At 35.6% G+C, this 23,305-nt stretch overlaps 1 protein-coding gene and 1 long non-coding RNA gene across 2 annotated transcripts in view; both read left to right on the top strand.

The window, feature by feature from the left end:
• Positions 1-22,811, top strand: part of LOC127852603 (uncharacterized) — an 87,534-nt gene extending 64,723 nt beyond the window's left edge. Inside the window, exons 41-56 of the mRNA XM_052386553.1 lie at positions 375-536; positions 2,150-2,314; positions 3,615-3,773; positions 4,025-4,183; positions 4,569-4,736; positions 5,031-5,201; positions 5,757-5,918; positions 6,689-6,850; positions 10,860-11,021; positions 11,977-12,159; positions 13,779-13,922; positions 15,228-15,335; positions 16,128-16,242; positions 16,497-16,684; positions 16,901-16,924; positions 21,278-22,811. Of these exons, the coding sequence (XP_052242513.1) occupies positions 375-536; positions 2,150-2,314; positions 3,615-3,773; positions 4,025-4,183; positions 4,569-4,736; positions 5,031-5,201; positions 5,757-5,918; positions 6,689-6,850; positions 10,860-11,021; positions 11,977-12,159; positions 13,779-13,922; positions 15,228-15,335; positions 16,128-16,242; positions 16,497-16,684; positions 16,901-16,924; positions 21,278-21,303 (2,258 nt within the window). The 3' untranslated portion in view covers positions 21,304-22,811. The remainder of the gene's footprint in view (positions 1-374; positions 537-2,149; positions 2,315-3,614; positions 3,774-4,024; positions 4,184-4,568; positions 4,737-5,030; positions 5,202-5,756; positions 5,919-6,688; positions 6,851-10,859; positions 11,022-11,976; positions 12,160-13,778; positions 13,923-15,227; positions 15,336-16,127; positions 16,243-16,496; positions 16,685-16,900; positions 16,925-21,277) is intronic.
• LOC127853533 (uncharacterized) lies at positions 8,967-10,449 on the top strand. The gene is made up of 3 exons (XR_008036657.1): positions 8,967-9,157; positions 9,314-9,469; positions 9,626-10,449. It is a non-coding gene; the product is annotated as an uncharacterized LOC127853533 (long non-coding RNA).
• Positions 22,812-23,305: the final 494 nt, after the last annotated feature.

The raw sequence follows: 23,305 nt of genomic DNA, 5'->3' as shown, positions 1-23,305 counted from the left end.
GGCATTGTGTTTCTGACAAACATATCTTTTGTTTAAATTTTGCATTTTGTTGAAAGTAGTATTCTTTTAATTGTTTTTGTGCAATACAAGCTCAAAGAACTTTCATCAGTTTTATGAAGCTCCAATGGTGATATTTTAGATTGATACAAATAATATATTTCTACCTTTTTATGGGTTTATGATTATCATAGAACATTTTAATTTTAAAAGAAATGTGTTTAAATTTAAAAACAAAAATGAAATAAGAATATACAAAGTAGAAATGTTGGTACCACTTCATACCCCTGCCAAAAGAGCGAGTAGCCATATGACTGATTTACAACAGTAGTTTGTATTTGATTTTTACTTGCGCATATTGTGCCCACATCTTGCAGGAACATGCCCAGCTGGAACCTACCGCAATGTTGGTGACACGGGATGTACAGACTGTGACCTCGGCTACTACCAGCCCCAGCAGTTCCAGACCAGCTGCCTCAAGTGTCCTGATGACACCAGCACCATGCAGACCAAATCCACTCTTGCCACTGACTGTAAAGGTATGCACCAGGAACCATGATTTGCTTAAAGTTATTTAAGGTTATTTATTGTGGCTTGTGGGCAGTTGTAGGGTGATATGACTGTTTCATATGATGTCTGCTCATTAGCAAAGTGAGTTTAAGTCACATCATTATGAAACTCATAATCATGTAGATGGGCATAGTATCACATCCAAGTTTGATAACCAGCAAGATTGCATTAAAGGGACCTTTTCACAGATTTTATCATGTATTGCAGTTTATCATTAAATGCTGTATATTAATAAATATAAACATTGGATCTAGAAAGCTTCAGTAAAAAATCAAGAATAAAATTAAAAAAAGAAAAAAAGTAACCCTCGACAGGGCTCGCACCGCTGACCCCTGTAGTCATGAAGTAAAAGTCTACCACTTAGACCACTCACCCATCCGTCCTTATACAATATTAGGGATGTATTTTATACTTTATATAAGCAATCCTCGTAGTTTCACAAAATATAACGACAACAGAACTTTCCAAATTATTCAATTGTTACGCGTAGCAACGTTTTATAATTTTCAGGTTTTAAAATCGTCAAAAAATGCATACAATGGCTATTTTAGAGCATGGTATTACCGTTTCCTTACAAATATCATATATACCGCGCAAATTTGAGAATCTGAAACAATTTTTTTTAGTTTTGTAAAATTACCAAAACGTGAAAAGTACCCTTTAACATTTATAATGGCTGTTGAACTAACAAAAAAGCAAAATTTATCTTGTCCACTCTATGACTCTGATAGTTGACATGAGATTATCACCACATGTATAACGTAAAGTAGAACAATTGAGTAACTTTAGTGTGGAAAGATGTGTTTCAGAGCTTTCCTGCAGACTAATCTTGAGATTGCATATTGGGCAAGTTAGGTTAAGGTCACTGTTTCTATAGGTTAAGGTCACTGTTTCTAAAAATAGTAAAATCATTTGCAGCTCAATACCTTGAGTTAGGATGGAGGTATTGTTCTGACATTTTGTGTGTAGGTTGATGTCATGTAGACCGAGCTTGGGATTGCACTTCCAGACAGTAGGATTGAGGTCAATGTCAGTTTCTAAAAATAGACAGACAGTTTTTCCTTGTTTACTCTAGTTTGGATTGAGGAATTATGGTTATCGGTAACTCACAGTCTGTTCAGGTTTTATGCTGTTTGCTGCTCATCAGTATCTTGGGGTTGAAAATGAAGCCTTTACAACTTAAATCTAGTAAGAAAGGTCTTTAATTAAATTTAACATCTATGGGACTACAAACACAACGAAATACGTATCTAAGTGGTAAAGGGTTAAACAGGCATATTCTGTTAATCTGGGCAATCCTGTTGTCTTGATTTTTAAACTTTTTTTGAATTAATGCAAATCTTTTATAGCTAATATGTATGTGATGTAAATTTTAATAATTTGTCCTATCTTATAGAATTAAATATTTATTCTTTCTTTACATAAGCAAAACATCAATAAGACTACATGTAATTGTAATGATTAGTGTCATCATACGTAAAAGACATAACAGTTTGTATGTTTACAAGCCTTTGTGATATTAAATCCTATGTTTCATGAATGAAATATTAGACCTTATCAGTGATTTGTTATTTTGTTTCAGCATACTGCCCCAATGGCAAGGAGATGGTGAACAGTGTGTGCCAGGACTGTTCCCGTGGTTACTTTCGCAGCCAATCAGATGGCCTGTTTGCCATGTGTCAGATGTGCCCCCTGGACAAAATTACTCCCTCAACAGGGGCCACTACTATCTCCCAGTGCATCATTGGTATGCTCAGGATAGGTTGATTGTGTCTCTATTATGATGGAAACAGCTTGAATTAAAAAAAAATTGCTCTAGCTAGAATTAAAAAAAAAATGCTCTTCTTATAAAAATGCTGTTGATGTGGATTTTGCTGTTTTGAAATAAGCTTCAGTAAGGACCTTACTCAGTGGAAAGTTGTGTAGGCTACGATGATGAGCCTTGTAGGGTATGCTGATAAGCTTTGTAGGTTATGCTTTTATGTCTTCAAGGCTATGCTGATAAGCCTTGAAGGCTATGCTGATAGGCTTTGAATGCTATGCTGATATGCCTTGTAGGCTATGCTGATAAGCTTTAAAGACTATTCTAATAAGCTTTGAATGATATGCTGATATGCCTTGAAGGCTATGCTGATAAGCTTTGTATGCTATGCTGATAAGCTTTGAAGGCTATGCTGATAAGCTATGAAGGCTATGCTGATAAGCTTTGTGTGCTAAGCATTGAAGGCTATGCTGATATGCCTTTAAGGCTATGCTGATCAGCTTTGAAGGCTATGTTGATATGCCTTGAAGGCTATGCTGATAAGCTTTGTATGTTATGCTTACAAGCTTTGAAGGCCATACTGATAAGCTTTGAAGGCTATGCTGATATGCATTGAAGGCTGTGCTGATAAGCTTTAAAGGATATGCTGATAAGCTTTGAAGTATATGCTGATAAGCTTTGAATGCTATGCTGATAAGCTTTGAAGGCTATGCTGATATGCATTGAAGGCTATGCTGATAAGCTTTGAAAGCTATGCTGATAAGCTTTGAACTCTATGCTGATAAGCTTTGAAGGCTATGCTGATAAGCTTTGAAGGCTATGCTGATATTCATTGAAGGCTATGATGATAAGCTTTGCAGGCTTTGCTGAAATGCCTTGAAGGCTATGCTGATAAGCTTTGTATTCTATGCTGATAAACTTTGAAGGCTATACTGATAAGCTTTGAAGACTATGCTGATAAGCTTTGAAGGCTATTCTGTTAAGCTTTTAAATAAAGAAGACTTTCTAATATATGAACGATATGGTCTGGTTTATAAAGATATCATAGCAATTTCAACATTACAAGTGTGATAAAGTTTGCTTTTCAGACAGAAAAATAACATGCAGTACATATTATGCTTAACCGTATGTTTTTATATAGTATATGAATTAATTATATTGTGATACATTTTTGCAAATCAATCTCATGCATGCTGAAAAATATAGATTTTTTGTTGTATTTTGAAATGAAAAAGTATTAATGTTAAATTTCACAAACTGGAACACTTTATTTCAATTTCCACAGCTAACTGTAGTGCTGGATATCGGCTGAAAACAGACAACACGTGTGAGATCTGTCCTAAAGGCTCGTACTCGGAGAGCAAGTGGCTCACGACCTGTACCCCATGTGGCATACACAAGACAACAGAGAGAGAGGGAGCCACAAATCAGTCCCTCTGCATAGGTACACACGGGCTTAAGTCATACATTAATTGTCCATGGAAAGCAACATTCTCCTGTGCATCTCTAATGATTGTGCTTTTTAAAAAATTAATAGGACAAGTATCTATAAATGCGTGTGCAGATTACTGTAACTAACAAACAAATATTCTTTAGAAATTTTGTGTGTTTAGATATTGTCATCAGGTGGCAAATGCTATATAATGTATGAGGACATGTGTAATACAATTGTATTTTGTTGACCCCTCTCCCCAGTTGAGTGTGAGCAAGGGTTTGAGGACGCGTCTGGGGCGTGTGTGCCGTGCCAGCAAGGCTTTTACAAGGACATCAAGGCGGCGGCGCAGTGCAAGCCGTGCCCAGTTGGCTACATCACTTCAGGATCTGGCGCCACCAATCTTACTATGTGCAACATACGTACGTTATGAGTTTTGTTAGGTTCACCTTTGAAATTGATGTGTTAATGTTCTTCATGCTATTGTTTTCTTCTAACAATTACAACATCTGCAAATCTGTGTTTTGCATTCTAATGTATATCAAAAATTGAATAATTCTCATAAAAATAATGTGTCTCATAATATGACATGCTTATCAAACAGAATGAAATTATATGGTACAAAACACAGTATTTATCATTTAGTTTAAAGTTGGCCATATATTGATATATTGAGATGTTTTTGTCCTTCTAGTCGATTTCATCTTGTTTTACAATATGAAATTACAAGTACTTGCATCATTAAATCATACTTACTATTCACTCTTTAAAGTAGACTGATGATGTAATTGTGTTTCTCTCCAATAGCTGCCTGCAGCCCAGGGACCTTCCTTAATGAGACTGCATCCCCGGCAGCCTGTCAGGTGTGTGGATATGATACGTACCAGGACACCAAGTGGCAGAAATCCTGCAAGTCCTGCAGTGCCAACCTGGTCACACTTCAGACTGGCTCCACAAGCCTGGCACAGTGTGTTGGTAGGTACTATGAACTAAGTTTGCAATGGTTAACTGTTGTGGATAAACTATAATTATGGTATTTTAATTGTATAGTAGATAAATGTTCTCATACTGTCCTGATGAAATGGATTTACTATGTTTGTTTGCAATGGTTTGTGGATTCATAGGAAACTATGGATTATCTATCTGAGGTTGATTTAGTATGGTTAATTAAGTATCTGAGTTTGTAATAGTGTTTTGAATGTACTTTCTGTGTTTGTATTTGTGTTGATAAAATATCAAATGTTGCACTTCTTTGTTGCTTCCTTATAGCTGACTGTGCCTCAGGCCAGGAATACAGTGCTACTAACAGGGTGTGTCGGTTCTGTCCCATTGGCTTTTACCGTGACCGCAATGACCGTCTCCAGCCCAGCTGTCAGATGTGTGACATCCGGTACATCACAGCAGGGGAGGGCGCCAAGTCTGTTGTAGAATGTAATATAGGTAAGTTGAGGGTTCCAGTTCCTAACAAACATCTATTAGAACACATTCACTCTAAAAAATGAATTTTTGACCTTTGTAAAACAAAAATCAAACACTAATGGGATGTAACTCTTATCTTTATATGAGCCATGTTATGCTAAAATGGGTCTTATACTTTATTGAACCAGCATAGCTCCAACCAGCCCTAGCATTTGCACAGTCTGGTAGCTTGAATGTCTCACAAGGTTTCATAAGCTTACAGGGTAGCTCTTGACCAGACCGTGTGTATTGCCACATGTGGCATTTGACTCACAAACAGGCTCAGTTTAGGGTCCCTTGTTTACTACTGCAGTGATTGTTTGGTATTATAAGACACATAACAAAACATAATATAGAAGATTCTCTGATGATTAACCAATCTTAGCAGTTGATAATATGTAGAGTGGCTGAATTGAAATCTAAGACATTAACTTTATCTTTTTGGCACTTTGTAATAGCTGTTTAAGAGTCCATCTGCTCTTTGGCTGCATTTTGTGAGGACCCTGATTAGTTTGTTGTATTGTTTTAATTGTCTAGCCAATTGTACTGTCCCTGGTCAGTACCGTAATACTCTGACTGTGTGCACCCCTTGCCCTGTCGGTGAGTACAGCAGTGAGAAGTGGAGGACCTCGTGTGAACGATGCCCTGATGGCTACTCAACCAGAGGCATTGGGAAGACAACCCTAGCTGATTGTATCCGTAAGTACTTCACTTTAGGGGAAAACTCTTTCTGGTAATGTTTTGGGTGAATTTCTTTGATAAATTTTCATTTTTAAAGGATTTTATTTTTCAATAACGATATTTATATTTCTTTTTGTCACCAACACACTATACTTTTGAATATTGTTATTACAAATTGTGTTTTGGATTTTTTTAGGTAAATCCTGCTCAACTTTCACAGTTGAATGACATAATGTCATTCAACTGTGAAAGTTGAGCAGGATTTACCTAAAAAAGCCTCTTTGTGTTAAGATATATTTAAGATAATTGTCAAGAAAGGAAGTAAAGTTGTAACAAGTTTTTGCAGAATTATTGCCCTTTGTCTGCTTTCCACGACAGTTTTAGTCCTCTGAAGCTGGTGATTTGAACTTCTCTTAATTTATGTGGTGGATCTTTCTCAAACTTTTTCATTTTAATGCCTTAATGTGTGGATGATCTTAATGAAAGGAATTTTGGCTGTGAAGAGTTTTGGCATAATTATGGCTTTTGTCTGTTTTTCAACAATGAAATATTGAGTCCAAATTTTGTGTTTTCAACTATAGGTTAAATTTTACTCAAACTTTCTGCGCTGAATGATCTTAACGTGTAGAAGATTGTATAGAATTATCAATCAAATCAAGAATCAAACGAACAAATCATCACTTCTAATACAAAACAAATGTGAATTCTTAAATACAAAACAAATGTGAAGGTCAATTTAATATACATGTATTTGATTATCAGCTCTATATGGACACATTAAACTGCAGGTTCCTGTCCCTTGGGTGAGTATGTCACCCTTGCCAACACCTGTGAGATGTGCGCCAAGGGCACATACAGGAGTGATCCCTCCACAGAGAGTTGCATCCCCTGCCCAGATAATCTCACCACACCCACAGTGGGTTCAAGAACCAGAGACGCTTGCTCCATTAGTAAGTTGAATCTAATGTTTAACAGTGAATTTTATATCATTAACATTTTGATATTTTAGCAGCATTATTTTGTTAATCCTGAGATTCTTTTTCTTATTAATTGTTTCAGGCTATTTTATTGAAGAGTTTACGTTCCAATTAATGTTGGAAACGACTAGAATTGTTAAATTAAATAAAAGTGGATTTTTTTCTACTTCTATATTTTTTATTGCACAATGTCACATCTTACAGTTTCTATCAGTCAATCTATGCAGTATATCCTATCATATTTCCCATGCAGTTTTTATCAGTCAATCTATGCAGTATATCCTATCGTATTTCCCATACAGTTTCTATCAGTCAATCTATGCAATATATCCTATTGTATTTCCCATGCTGTTTCTATCAGTCAATCTATGCAATATATCCTATCGTATTTCCCATACAGTTTCTATCAGTCAATCTATGCAATATATCCTATTGTATTTCCCATGCTGTTTCTATCAGTCTATCTATGCAATATATCCTATCGTATTTCCCATACAGTTTCTATCAGTCAATCTGTGCAGAATATCCTATCGTATTTCCCATACATTTTCTATCATTCAATCTATGCAGTATATCCTATCATATTTCCCATACAGTTTCTATCAGTCAATCTATGCAGTATATCCTATCGTATATCCCATACAGTTTTTATCAGTCAATCTATGCAGTATATCCTATCGTATTTCCCATACAGTTTTTATCAGTCAATCTATGCAGTTTATCCTATGGTATTTTCCATGCAGTTTCTATCAGTCAATCTATGCAGTATATCCTATCATATTTCCCATGCAGTTTCTATCAGTCAATCTGTGCAGTATATCCTATTGTATTTCCCATGCTGTTTCTATCAGTCAATCTATGCAGTATATCCTATCATATTTCCCATGCAGTTTCTATCAGTCAATCTATGCAGTATATCCTATCGTATTTCCCATGCAGGTTCTATCAGTCAATCTGTGCAGTATATCCTATCGTATTTCCCATGCAGTTTCTATCAGTCAATCTGTGCAGAATATCCTATCGTATTTCCCATACATTTTCTATCATTCAATCTATGCAGTATATCCTATCATATTTCCCATACAGTTTCTATCAGTCAATCTATGCAGTATATCCTATCGTTTATCCCATACAGTTTTTATCAGTCAATCTATGCAGTATATCCTATCGTATTTCCCATACAGTTTTTATCAGTCAATCTATGCAGTTTATCCTATGGTATTTTCCATGCAGCTTCTATCAGTCAATCTATGCAGTATATCCTATCATCAGGGATCATATGTTCCCGCAACATCAATCGTTCCGGATATAAATTGAGAAAAAGTATCCGAAAATTTATGTCCGAAGTCATGACAAATTAAGTTAAAATATATACCATTGATTTTGCCATTCATGAAGGTGGTATAATAAATCTACAAGTAAAATTTCCTTAGGCATTTTCATTTAAACGGAACGAGTTTTCTCAACTGGTTTTATTATTTGCTATTTCATTGGTGTTTCGTATGCTGTTTTATCGGACTTTCATCGATGTCAATAATTTTTTCTGTGTAAGTCTATACCGTTGTTTTAAATTGTTGTCGACTCCATAATAGCTTACAAACATGCACTGAACCAAACAAATGTCTGTGCGTAGAAAGGCTACTGACAATAATCAACACACAAAATAATGAAGAAATAATTTGTGTACATTATAGTTTGTTGTCAAATAACCCACGGCTGATAGTTTAGATGTGTAGGGATTTAATCGCGAGAGCAAAACATTTGAAACCACGCATCTAATTTTCCGGTCGTGAGTTATTCAACAACAAAGTATAAAGTACACGAATTATTATCGATTCTAACAAGGTTTTACTAAAGATTATTACAATTAATAATATTTTTCTTGTGTACTATTATATTCGAAGTTCCCCCCATAAAAATAACTTTCGGCTGTTCTGTCGATCAGATCCGCGACTTTCATTCATAATTATATTACCGAATTATTATGCTGGTGGAAAAAGTATCAGCATGTTTTGTTTAGTTACAGCGCGTGCTTTCAGACGCGTCTTTTAGGATGCGTCTTTATAAAATCCGCTGTTCACAAGTTTTTATACGCCCGTATAAAATACGGGACGTATTATGTGAAACCCCTTGGCGGCGGGCGGCGGGCGGAAGGCATCACTTTGTCCGGACTCTAATTCAAATTGTATTCATCCGATCTTCACCAAACTTGGTCAGCAGTTGCATCTAGTTGATATCTAGGCCAAGTTCGAATATGGGTCATGCCGGGTCAAAAACTAGGTCATAGGGTCAATAAGTGCATTTTCAAAGGGGCCACTTTGTCCGGACTCTATTTCAAATTGTATTCATCCGATCTTCACCAAACTTGGTCAGCAGTTGCATCTAGTTGATATATAGGCCAAGTTCGAATATGGGTCATGCCGGGTCAAAAACTAGGTCATAGGGTCAATAAGTGCATTTTCAACGGCGCCACTTTGTCCGGACTCTAATTCAAATTGTATTCATCCGATCTTCACCAAACTTGGTCAGCAGTTGCATCTAGTTGATATCTAGGCCAAGTTCGAATATGGGTCATGCCGGGTCAAAAACTAGGTCATAGGGTCAATAAGTGCATTTTCAAAGGGGCCACTTTGTCCGGACTCTATTTCAAATTGTATTCATCCGATCTTCACCAAACTTGGTCAGCAGTTGCATCTAGTTGATATCTAGGCCAAGTTCGAATATGGGTCATGCCGGGTCAAAAACTAGGTCATAGGGTCAATTAGTGCATTTTCAACGGCGCCACTTTGTCCGGACTCTAATTCAAATTGTATTCATCCGATCTTCACCAAACTTGGTCAGTAGTTGCATCTAGTTGATATCTAGGTCAAGTCCGAATATGGGTCATGCTGGGTCAAAAACTAGGTCAAAGGGTCAATTAGTGCATTTTACTTTGTCCGGACTCTAATTCAAATTGTATTCATCCGATCTTCACCAAACTTGGTCAGCAGTTGCATCTAGTTGATATCTAGGCCAAGTTCGAATATGGGTTATGCCGGGTCAAAAACTAGGTCACAGGGTCACTTAGTGCATTTCAAGCATTAAGCATGGTGTCCGCTCTCTAATTGAATTAGTTTTTTTCCAGTCTTCACCAAACTTGGTCAGAAGTTGTATCTGGACAATGTCTAGGTCAAGTTCGAATATGGGTCATGCCGGGTCAAAAACTAGGTAACGGGGTCACTTAGTGCATTTCAAGCATTTAGCATGGTGTCGGCTCTCTAATTGAAGTAGTTTTCATCCGATCTTCACCACATTTGGTCAGAAGTTGTGTCTAGACAATATCTAGGTCAAGTTCAAATATGGGTCATGTCGGGTCAAAAACTAGATCACGAGGTCACTTAGTGCATTTCAAGCATTAAGCATGGTGTCTGCTCTCTAATTGAAGTAGTTTTCATCTGATCTTCACCAAATTTGGTCAGAAGTTGTGTCTAGATGATATGTAGGTCAAGTTCAAATATGGGTCATGGTAAAGTTATCAAGTTGTCCAAAACCTTCAAACGGGCGTATCTTGTGACAGTTTGGCACTCTTGTTGATTCTTGGTGTGACGTGCAATAAACCGGTCCTGATCGGTTTAGAGACTGCAGCGAATGGTTTATCACACATAATCGAGATAAGAATGTCATTAGGGTATGTTAGCATGTACACTGTGTAATCGATTTCATGACATGGGAATTTAAGCAAACAGAATCGGACTGACTGTTTGGGATTTTCAATCAGTCTTTCATGACCCCAATCGGTGTAGGACCCACAAAACCGAAAAAAATATGATCCCTGCCTATCGTATTTCCCATACAGTTTCTATCAGTCAATCTATGCAATATATCCTATGGTATTTCCCATGCAGTTTCTATTCGTCAATCTATGCAGTATATCCTATCGTATTTCCCATACAGTTTCTATCAGTCAATCTATGCAGTATATCCTATGGTATTTCCCGTGCAGGCCCATGCATAGCTGGTCAGAGGTACAGCCAGAACAGGACATGTGAGGCCTGCCCCATTGCCACCTACCAGCCAATGGCAGGCATGTTCAACTGCTTGAACTGTCCTGCTAATAGAAACCTCACTCTTGCATTGGGAGCAAAGGCTGTTGAAGAATGCAAAAGTAAGTGTGTAGTAATTATGGACAGTTAAAGAAGATTTTTAAAAGGGTATTAAAAAACTTATGTTAGATGAGACTGACTTTTTAAATTGTGTGCTAAGAAGTTAAAATGTTAAAAAATATATCACTGAAAAAAATCAAGCAATAAATAAACTAATATTGACCATTGCCTCTATTTTCATGTATGATATAGGTGAATATAACAATTAATGCAAACACCATCTATGCAATGTATAATGTAGTTTGAATCTATTAAAACTTCAAATCCCGTTTTTCCACAGATATTTGTTATTTTGGTAAATTGGGCATAGAGCAGTGGCATTTTTTCCTAGAATTTAATTCCATGTTTATTGACAATAAAATGGAAATTCCTAAACTTTTTGTATAAGTATTCTTCTATTTGTCACAAATTAATTAATCAGCAGTTAGATCAGCCATAGATATTTTTATTATGGAATGGCATGATGCTACTCCAAAGATGAGATCAAAATCAATTAACTTAAAGTTTGTTTTTCTGCCTGAGTTATTGGAAAGATTGACACAAAAAGCAACTTTAGGAAACTTTATGGTAAAATTATATAACTGGTAATAAACTATGGGAATATTGTAATTGCATCTACTGAAGTTTGCGCCAGTCATTCACTGTCAGTGTAGGTAAAAAGAAAGAACCATAAGAAAATTTTGCTACAGTTTTCTGAAATGCTGGACGCTGTCCATCAGTACTCCCTTTCCCACTCAGAAGCAAAGTGAAAATTGCAGAGTAACTCGCAGTCTGTTCAGGTTTTATGCTGTTTGCTGCTCATCAGTATCTAAGGGTTGGAAATGAAGCCTTCAATACTTTAATACATTAAGAGAGGTCTTTAATTGAAGTTAACTTTCTAAGGGACTACAAAGGTGTAAAAATACTTAACTATGTGGTAAAGGGTTATGTCAATAAAGAACATTATTGCTGCTACAGCTGCTTGCCAGGCAGGAGAGATGTGGATGTGGGGCACAGCTTTATGTGAGAAGTGTCCACACGGCTTCTATCAGCCCAGCGCTGAACAGTTCACCTGCATGCAGTGTCCTGCTGCTAGAGGTTCCACCGTAAGCCCTAGCCGACCAGACGGACGCGGAGCTATCAGTGAAGCTGAGTGCAAGGGTGGGTCGTGGTTTTATTTGAGCCTTGTTTTGAGAAAACTGGGCTAAATGCATGTGCGTTAAGTGTCATCCAAGATTAGCCAGTGCAGTCCGCACATGCATTAAGTCCAGTTTTCTCAGATGCAACTCATTTCATTATAGTTTCATTGTTCTGGGAAAAGTGGGCTCAATGCATGTGCAAAAAGTTTCATCCCATATTAGCCTTTACCGTCTGCACAGGCTAATCAGGAACAACACTTTCCACCTAGACTCCATTCATCTTTCAAAGAGACTTCATTTACACTAAATGTTCCATGAAAAGCAGAAAGTCTTGTCCCTGATTGGCTTGTGCTGTCTTTCTGCCTAGACTGGATTTTTGTTAAGAAGAGACTTTCTTAACCCTTTGCATGCTGGGAAATTTATTGTCTGCTAAAATGTCGTCTGCTGAATTTCTAAAATTAGCATTTTCTTCAATTTTTTTCAAAGAATATGATCAGAATAGCAAACAGTTTGGATCCTGATGAGACGCCACGTTTTGTGGCGTCTCATCTGGATCCAAACTGTTTGCAAAGGCCTTCAAAATTCGGTTCCAGCACTGAAAGGGTTAAAATAAACTTGCCATAAAAGTGTTTCCCCATGGACATACCTGTGCTGACTGCAACAACACTTTACCCACACACATTATGTCCATTTTTCCCAGACCAAGGATTTCATATACACTTGTAGTATTTTTACAGATTTTACAGGTTGGTGGAAATTTTTTGTATAGACATCACTTGATTTACTCTGAACATTAAAAAGGGTTTCCGTTAATAATTACAAAAATGAAACTTTCCAGTTTGTTTGTAGTGGAAATAATATATGTTTTAATCAACCCACACACAAATGCATTCAAATGTGTTAAAGAAAGATATTTGGGTAGGTTTTATCATGTTGTTTATATATGTCGAACCTATTGTTACCTCTGAAGTCAATCAGAATGAACATACATTTATTTGAGTGTATGGCAAGCATTTTTATGTCCCCCACCACTATAGTGGGGGACATATTGTTTTTGCCCTGTCTGTTGGTCTGTTGGTCTGTTTGGTCAAACTTTTACATTTGCCATAACTTTTGCAATATTTGGCATGCATGTGTATCTCATGGAGCTGCACATTTTGTGTGGTGGAAAGTTAAGGTCATCCTTCAAGGTCAAAGGTCAACAACAAAAAAGTCAATGCGGCGCAGAAGGGGACATAGTGTTTCTGACAAACACATTTCTTGTTTAACATGGAAAATGATTAATGATTAATATATTAAAACTTGTAAGAATGATTTCCGATTTGAATACATTAAAACATATTCTGTGGTGTACATCTTTAAATTTTTCCTAGTCGTCGTAAAATAAAAATGTCCATTCAGCAGTTCTAAGTTTGCAGCTTAAACTAGGGTGAAATTTTCTTATCAAATGCCAAAATGTATGTTGAACTCGCATCAGTTGATATGTTAGTTTGTTTGTATGTCATTAAAGCATCTTATTGTGTAAATAAGATAAGTCAGGTATAAAAAACTTAATGTTTAATTTTTTTCCATATATATCAGCATATAATAGTTTTATCCATTGTATAAAATGTTTTAATGGTGTTATCTTGACTCTTTTAGATCCGGCAGCACTTTGTGCAACGAAACCGTGTTCTAGCAATGAGACTTGTGCTGTTAACATGAACACTACAATCCCATCAGCATTCTGTCAGTGCAACGCCAACTACCAGAGAGTTGGCTTGTACTGTCTACTGATGAGTGATGGTAAGTGTCTAGGATTCTTACGGATGTGTAACCCTCTAGTTAAATTGTTGAATGATTGGATGATGACATGGTACAGTAGACTCTGCCAATACCGGACTCTCCGAATACCAGAAATCTCCCGATTCCGAACGGTCGGGCCAGTCCGGTATTTTCCCCTTCTATTTCTTTGTTGAAAAATGTTGAATAAACTGAACTCTGTCAAAACCGGAAACCAAACGAATATCTTCTTGCATTTTGTGATTCTCAACTTAAAATACATTGAGTACACCGGACGGTCCAAATTCTCAAGAAGCCCGAGGCGTGTAAATTACAATACCTAGTCAGCACGGCGCGTGCAGTGTCACACATTCCGCTCGCGCAATTATCGATAATCGGATTAAACATACCATAAAGGTGTCAAGTCGTTACCTGCGCTATTGAAGTCCGATTAAATAATGTAAAACAAACTGTGCATGTCTATTATAGACGTGCGGTAACACCAAAAAGTGATTGACGCGTTCGTGTTATTAAGCTTATGATAAACAATTTAATTACAAAATTAATGCATGCCGTAGCGACGATCACTTTCTTGTAATCTTCTTCAGAAATGTGCACTGAAGCAGAGAGTGATCTCGGACTTTTTCAAGAAATCTTGAACTACGCGCATGTGTAGGTTTTGACAAGACTTGCTGAGATTATGAATGTCTTGAAAATATGACGCTGTTTTTTGCGTGTGTGTGCGTGTATGTTTTGTGAAATGTGTTATGTCTTGAATAATAAAACGCGTGTCCACAACAATCGTATTTGTGTCGTAATAACGTCAAAATTGGCTATGACTGTTTGGCGCTTCCTATTTGTAACAAATAAAACTTAATTAATTCAGAGCTATTTAAGCGAACTTGAACAAGACTCACTCGCCTATATGACAAATGTCACGTACGCATGTACATGTACGTACATGCATAAAGGACCACGCTCACTTTGGGATTACTCAAAACAAGTCGGTATGGAATGTTTATTGCTTTTAATCGAATAAAACACATTTTTGAATGAATACTTTAAACATGAACATTACATGAGTATAGTTATCACATGGTACATGTACATGTATATGGTTTGTTCATATTTCGGCAATATGTCTTCTCTTAGTAAACCCGAACTTTCTGAAAACCAGACGATCAGGTCGGTCCCCAGACCGTCCGGTTTACAGAGAGTCTACTATAATTGATAAAGTGTCATCTTAAATGTAAAAGGACTTCTAAACGGCTTCATATTTCTGTCATTGTTAATTAGTCAGTTCAACTTGCTCTTGTTTCTTGCCGCCAGTGCGTTGCCAGGGTTACTGCAAGAACAACGGGGTTTGTGAATACACCGACGCCCCACGGTGTACCTGCACAGAAGCATATGAAGGAGCCCAGTGTGATGTCAGAAAAGGTTGCTCACATTTATTATTGATTCAGATTGTACTGTAAAATATTGACATCATTATTGTTTTAAGAAGCCTTATATCACTCATGCTATTTTATAGGGAGGCTGTTTTCAGAGAAACCCGAGCTATTGTCATAGCCAGCTCGTTGTGTCATGTCATCCGCCGGCGTCGTGCTTAAACCTTAACATTGGCTCTAAAATCAAAGTGCTTCCACCTACAACTTTGAAACTTCATATGTAGATGCACCTTGATGAGTTCTACCCGCCACACCCATTTTGGGGTCACTAGTTCAAAGGTCAAGATCACTGTGACCTAAAAAAAAAAATCTTACAAGCTTTTGCAGCCTAAGCGTGGCACCTGTTATGCGGTGCTCTTGTTATTTTAATGGTTTCCATAAAATTGAACATAAACATTATTTTATTTTATGTGTTTCTAATTATAATGTATAATGTGAAAATAGTTTTTTGGGTAGCATGAGAAAAAAGTTTACATTTGAAAATGGAAAAGTATGCAAATCATTCAGCTCTGCAATGGAAATTCAGGGAAATATTTACTCTAATGGAATCATGTTCATAATGTTTTTTTCAGTTCTTCCTTTTTTACTTTACTTTTATTCGAACATAGATAAAACTTCTGATACATATCTGTTCACTGCAAAAAATGCATGCATAAAAGATAAGCTTCAGCAAGATAGATGAAAGTACATGCTACAAATAAGCCTGTCATATCATTGCAATACAACTGACTTACTAATGCAAGAAGTGCCTGCATTTAAACTCACTGTCATACTGTTCCAGCTGCAGAGAAGCTTGCCGACAGTGCCGCAGACATTGCTATTCCTGTCGGCATTGCTGCTGGAGGGCTGCTGCTTCTACTCATCCTGCTGGCAGTGTTCTGTTTGTGCTGGCACTTGTAAGCAACATTTATAGCTTTTGGTTTGCATAGCATATGGATAGTATTATATTTGTAGCAACATGGATAGCATTTGCTTTTCAAAATAACATTGATAACCTTTGGTTCTTGAAGCAACATAACAAATCTATACAAATTACAGTCTGGAATGATCATGAAAAACAATTCTAAGGTCTAAAATATTATGATGTTTTCTTATAATGAGTATAACAGTTCACCTCTAGAGAGCTATACTCCCTTAATCCCTTCTCTAGGTCTAAACGAAGAAACCAGCCCAGGAAGCCTTACACAGAATTGAATGGTGAGAGACTGGACAAGGCCAGCCTGCATTCCTATCCAGCCTATGGACAGACCCCGCTGTATGCTGGATCACAACGTGGCACCCTCATGTTGGCATCGTATCCAGAGGCCATGTATGACAACAGAGCCTACAGGATGGAAGGTGAGTTGTAGGGGTTGTCTTCACAAATAGTTTTTTTCCATTAATTTCTTGTGAAATGTGAAATACAGTCTTTATTTAAATTTATATTGATATGATTAATGTTTTAAGGACATTATTTGGCAACAAGTTTCCTTTTAAGGCTTTGTTAAATAAACAGTTTCAGCTGTGTGTTGTTATCCGGAATAACATGTGGGTGTTGTGTGTTTTTTTTTACAGATATTGACCACCACAGCAACTTAGGTAGTTTTCTGTCATAAAATTATTTGTGTTGTATGTTAACAAACGCTGTATAATTATTATCAATCGACCAAGGTGCTAACTGTCAGTCTAACCTGCCCTCTCTGGGAACACCATGAAAATTATGGGCCTATTGGTTGTATAACTGCATGATAAAACAAGCTAGTGCATGCTTTTGGTTCCATTTGAGCAACATCATGCGAAAATGGGTCTTAAGTATTTTTAGAGTCTTACTGCTCTGATACTTTCTAAAGCCAATATGTGTATGATGCAGCCCTTTTGATATAGTTTTATACATGGATATCTTTAAAAAAAAAAACTACTCTGATATATACATATGACTGTACAGGTTGAATTGAAACACTACATACTCAGCTTTCACTTTTTATGCTCCCGGTAGGGTGGCATATAGCATTTGAACTGTCTGTCCGTCCGTCCGTGTGAAAACTTGAACATTGGCCATAACTTTTGCAATATTGATGACAGCAACTTGATATTTGACATGCATGTGTATCTCATGGAGCTGCACATTTTGAGTGGTGAAAGGTTGGGGTCATAGGTAAAAAACAACAAATCCAAGGGTAGTAACAATCTTTAAAGGGAGATAATTTCTATTTATCATTTGGCAGGTGCAGATCATTTTTACATGGGATGTAATATTTTTTAAAGGGATATAGTTTAAAAAAAATGTAATCAAAGTGGCGCAGAAGGGGGCATTGTGTTTCTGACAAACACATCTCTTGTTTCATCCTGAACTTGTAAATGAAGTTATTTCCCAATCAAAGACAATTATGAATGAAAAGAGTAATGGTTACTCCTGAGTTAAATAAAACAAATGAGGCGCTGTATGTCTTTTGCTTAATGTAATCAATGAGACTCTGCAAATCCTAATAATGTCGTGTCAGACACATTCCATTATTAGGTCACAGTGGTGTAAGACATTTGGTCAATCTGTCAAACATAATGCTTGCTACTGGACTTAACCTTTTCCCTCATAAGAAGCAAAGTGAAAATGGCTTTTGCAACCAGCATAAAACCAGAACAGCCTGCGAGTAACTCGCAGTCTGTTCAGGTTTTATGCTGTTTGCTGCTCATCAGTTAGGGTTGGAAATGAAGCCTTTAAAACTTGAATCTAGTAAGAAAGATCTTTAACTAAATTAAACTTTCTATGGGACTACAAATGCGTCAAAATACATAATAAAATGTGTCTGACATTGTGACTGACAACAACATAATGTTCGTCAGTCGCTGTATAAAGTTTGTCTGACTGCTTGACCTGGTTTTGCAGCCTCTTATTTATTACAGATAGTTGATGTTTACTAGCCCTTCTTTTACTAATCTGGTAATAACCTTCAAAGTGCAAATACTTCTTTGTTTACAATACACAAATAAGTAGTCAATTGTTCAACTACATGAGTGACATGTTTGTTTAATTAACTAACCTTTTCTTTCACTAAGTTCTTGAATAGATCATAAACAGATAAATTATGTAAGCATATTATTTTATTCCTACCATGTTATTCGCTTAAAAAATTATTTAAAATCAAATCAATGTCTACTACTGTCTATAGTAAAATAAAAATATTCCCCATATCCTTTAGTTTATCTTGTATGCGTTAATGCACACAAAAAAGGGTAAGAAGCCGAGTTGTATATCTTGTATAATATATATAGAATATTTTGCTAGTATGTTGTTCTAAGACCTTTTATTTGTCCCATTGGTTGTGATACACAACCAAAGAGATTGACAAATGGTCTTGTAACACAATACTATGGTAATATGCCATTTATTTTTTACCTTTTTTGCTACATATTATTCCTAAAAATGAAAAACATATCACTAACAATTGTATGTCAAGTAAACAAAGTAGTTTATTGAATGATGATAAGTTCTCATTGGGGCTAAGTGTTTGTATTGATATTTTTTATGTAGTCTGGCTACTGGCATGATACCAAAATATCAACCACAAGTAGCAAATATGGATTCTCGTATTTGAATATTGAATACAGTATATACAGTATATATTTATGAAAGAAAATCTGTTATAATGTATGTAATAAAATGTATTATTATATACATATTTATATTATCAAATCATGCATACCACGTGACCTTCCAATAATTACCCTATTTGGTATTGGACGGTGAGAGATCAGATAACCAATTCTAATTCAACTTTGAAAGGATTCTCAGAATATGTTTTTCTCCAGAAACAATATGTTTACACCTAATGTAACACAGAGTAATTAAATGCCATGAACTCCTACGTTCTTTCGTAGACTTCATGCTCAAAGTTAATTATGCAAATAACTTGAAGATGGTAATAGATGGTAATAGGTATATAATAATTTTAATTTAAAAGGTAGATATTTGTACAAGTACACATTGGGCACACATTATGGTATGTCAGCTGTGCACTTGTCCAAATATGTCACCAATTTGTACACTTGACTATGCTGTTAAATAACATTTTTTAATCAGAAATAGTTGATAATATTGATCATCATTCCATTATATATAGAGAGAGTTTAAATAGGTCAATGTAATACATGTAAATAGTGAATACCGGTAGATCTATATCAGTGAGCATGTGGCTTCAAAGGTGCAGGAATGTTGACTCAAATATTTGGATGTGTTGCCTTTCCTTGTGGACTGCTAATGTAATGTTGCATTTATTTTTGGTTTGGTTTTTATTCTTTTTACTTATCCAAGATATAGAATTGTGAAAAATGTATATCATGCCTCTGTAGGCTCAGATAATGTGTTATGTTGAATTTCTGTAATTAATATCTTTGCTTAACAGTTTTGCCTGTCTATAACTTTTACATTTATTATTAAAAAGCTAAAACCATGATTAAAATTTTATAAAAAGTCCATTTAATTAAATATCAGTAAGATGTTTAAGGCTATTTTATTTGTATTAAATGTTTATTTTTATGTCTCCCACTATAGTAGTGGGGGACATATTGTTTTTGCCCTGTCTGTTGGTCTGTTGGTTGGTTGGTTGGTTTGCGGCAACTTTAAAGTAACAATCACGCTAAAAAATATCGAATATTTCGTTAAATAAGCTAACCCATAAAAAAATCAATGTTCCTTTTAGCAAAATGCAAAATTTCAACGTTAGATTTTGTCTGGTAGAATTGATTTAACGAGATACAAAATGCTCGTTTTTATTTTTTTGTGGCCACAAATAATTCCATTTATATCTCCCGTGAAATATCCGAACATTTACTGGCGCATACGAGAGTGGATACGGTAAGCGTCGGAAGCATGACGTAGCTCTCATGAATAATCATTCTGTGAAATCAAAATGAATTCTGGGTAACTGGAACTTAGCGAATGCGAATATGGCTTGTATAAATTATGCAAATGAACGCAACCCGAATGAATCCGATCCTGACTCAAAAGCGAAAGTAGATTACATCGTGGAACGATACTAGATATTTAGATGCTTAAAACTTGCAGAATGCTTGTAATATAACGTTTTTACATCAATTTTACTTGTTTTTAAAGGTCTTCCTATGGTAATTAACCATCGTATGGTACTACTTGTTGTCGAATGTTTTTATATAGCATAATACAGTAGCCGTATGTATTGGTGAGCGTGATAGTGACTTAAACATTTGCAATAACTTTTTGCAATATTGAAGATAGCAACTTGATATTTGGCATGCATGTGTATCTCATGGAGCTGCACATTTTGAGTGGTGAAAGGTCAAGGTCAAGGTTATCCTTCAAGGTCAAATATATGGGTCAAAATTGCTCATGTAATGTCACTTCTGCAATATTAAAGCTAGCAATTTTATATTTGACATGCATGTGTATCTCATCGAGCTGCACATTTTGAGTGGTGAAGGGTCAAGGTCATCCTTCAAGGTCAAACTTCATATACGGGGACATAGTGTTTCACAAACACATCTTGTTTTTGCAATGCTTATATTAATTTTTGAAGCCAAGAATACAATGTAAAGACAGTGACGTAGTTAAAGCAGACATAACCTGCTTACTTTACATGCAACCCAGTTATTGAATATGGTGTAGTAAACACTGCCTTTATTAAACATAAGTCTCTTTCTGGAAAAATTGGGCCCAATGCCTGTGGGTAAAGTGTTGTCCAAGATTAGCCTGTGCAGTGCACACAGGTTAATCAGGAACCACACGTTTTCCCTATTCCTGGTTTTTGTTTAGAGGAGACATCCTTTCAATAAAAGGTTCAATCAATGCGGAAAGTGTTGTTCCTGATTAACATGTGCTGACTAAACACGGTTATCTGGGACAACACTTTACCCACCTGAATTGAGCCGAGCTTTTCCATATAAAGGCTTATATTTGATTATTGTAATCTTTATTTTCAGGCTCCTCTGCTGTGTATCAGGCATAGAAAACAAGCAGTTGCAGCATTGTGTGCGTGTTTGATGTTTGAGACCTTGAAAATAAAATTGCATTCCCTTGACAATAATCAATACAATCTGGGGTTGCCTTCCTGTTACAAAGATCTCTTAGCTACCTATTACGTTATAGATCAGACTTCAGGAACACAGCAGCTGCTAAGTGCAAGGATGATAGGATGGGATGGAAGATACATTTTACAATGTAACAATGTTTATACAAGTTTGCCATACTATGTCAATTTATTATGTACTCATGTATTTAATACTCACAAAAGATATTCACAATTCTTATAATACTCTCATTAAGTAAAAATTATCACATAAATGTCAAGAAAGCGAAACAAAGCAAGTATGATGTTGAATTATTTTATATGAACCAAGTTGCAATTTAACAAAAAAATACTTAAATGCTCTAAATAAATATATTTCTGCAATAGTTGATTTGAAAATCTGGTTTTGAAGTTTTATTGTACAATCATAGTGATATCTTCATATTATGCTATATTTTAATCCATAAACTAAGTGTATTAACATGTAATCATTTTATACTTACCTTCTGATTCTATTAAATGTTGTTGTCAAATGGATTGATCTAATATTATTATAATACTATGTACATATACCTATGCTAACATTTAGAACTGGAATAGGTAATTATGTCTAAATCTGTCATGTCACTCGTGAATTTTAACTCCCTGGTTGCCTGGTTTTAACTTACAAAAGTATTTGAAGAATGGCATGCTTTCTGAGTAAAATGCTTGCAAGTTATTTATATGCAATACATATATTATATACATACATGTGTATACACCTCATTTGTGAAATCCAAACTTATTTAAATGTCACTGTTGACTTTAGGATCACGCTGGTATTGCAGTACTATATGAAGACCCCTTAATGTTGCCGTGTTTGGCAATAATCATTCGACTGCCAACCTATTTCAAACTTGCAAAGGTTATAATCACCTCTGTGTTAGGAATGTCTGACAGTGGTAAATTTGTTTTGTAATAACTGCAAAGTGAGAAGGGACTGTGATTTAAACGCATGTCAATTAGATGGATGTATTTAAATTGAAACACTCTTAGTCTTACTTGTATTAACTTTGATTATCTTAAATTTTGCAATTCACATTAGAACAAACAGTTGTACTGACAACTTAGAAGTTGTATTGCATTTATACTTTTGATTTAATTGTGATTTAATTGTGTTCTATATATGACGAGACATGTTTATGTTTACTATCTTTAATGACTTTGTTAAATATTCGAGTGAATGTTTTGAACTTCTTTATATGGAACCCTTGATAACTTGAGACCTTCCATGACTCCAAAGTGTGACCTTGGGCCAAAGAAGTGTTACTGTATATGTAGCTTCTTAAACGTTATGTTTATGTGTATGTGAAATTTAAATATTGATTGAATTTAAGAATATATGAATTATATTAATAATTGTGTACAGGCTTGAAATATTATTAATAAACAAATTATTTTATCTATAACTATTTGTTCTTGAACTCAACTGAACGATTATGATGGCTCTTGTAGTTTAGTCAGATATAGCAGTGAAACACCATTCCGTTGTGTAAGTTCATACACGTGATTTTAAGGGTTATGATAATTAACCAATTGACATCGCGCCAACTGTCAATCAGATACTTATCTAAATATCGATCGACTTATCAGCGATCGATAAACCTGTCCTCCATTTTCTTGACAATCTGTATGCATAGTTCTCATTTATTTAACGAGTTTCGTTTATTTTGTTTGAAAAAAAGGAAATGAAATATAAAGAAACGGTGTCAATTAGGTTTATGTAACTCAGACAGTCGGTATCCAGATATATATAAGTTATATGAATTTAATTTGTTCAATTTCCAACGCGGAAATGTGGTCTTGAGAAGTGCGAGTGGAAGCTTCAATGTGTATTATTTCTAGCATCCCCCTGATAAAAAATTAGTTTATTTCAGAAACTGGAAATGTCATATAAACAATA

Source organism: Dreissena polymorpha, chromosome 12, assembly GCF_020536995.1.
Source record: "Dreissena polymorpha isolate Duluth1 chromosome 12, UMN_Dpol_1.0, whole genome shotgun sequence".
NCBI classification, from domain to species: domain Eukaryota; kingdom Metazoa; phylum Mollusca; class Bivalvia; order Myida; family Dreissenidae; genus Dreissena; species Dreissena polymorpha.
Note: the sequence above shows the minus strand (reverse complement) of the source record. Positions and strands in the feature narration are given on the sequence as shown.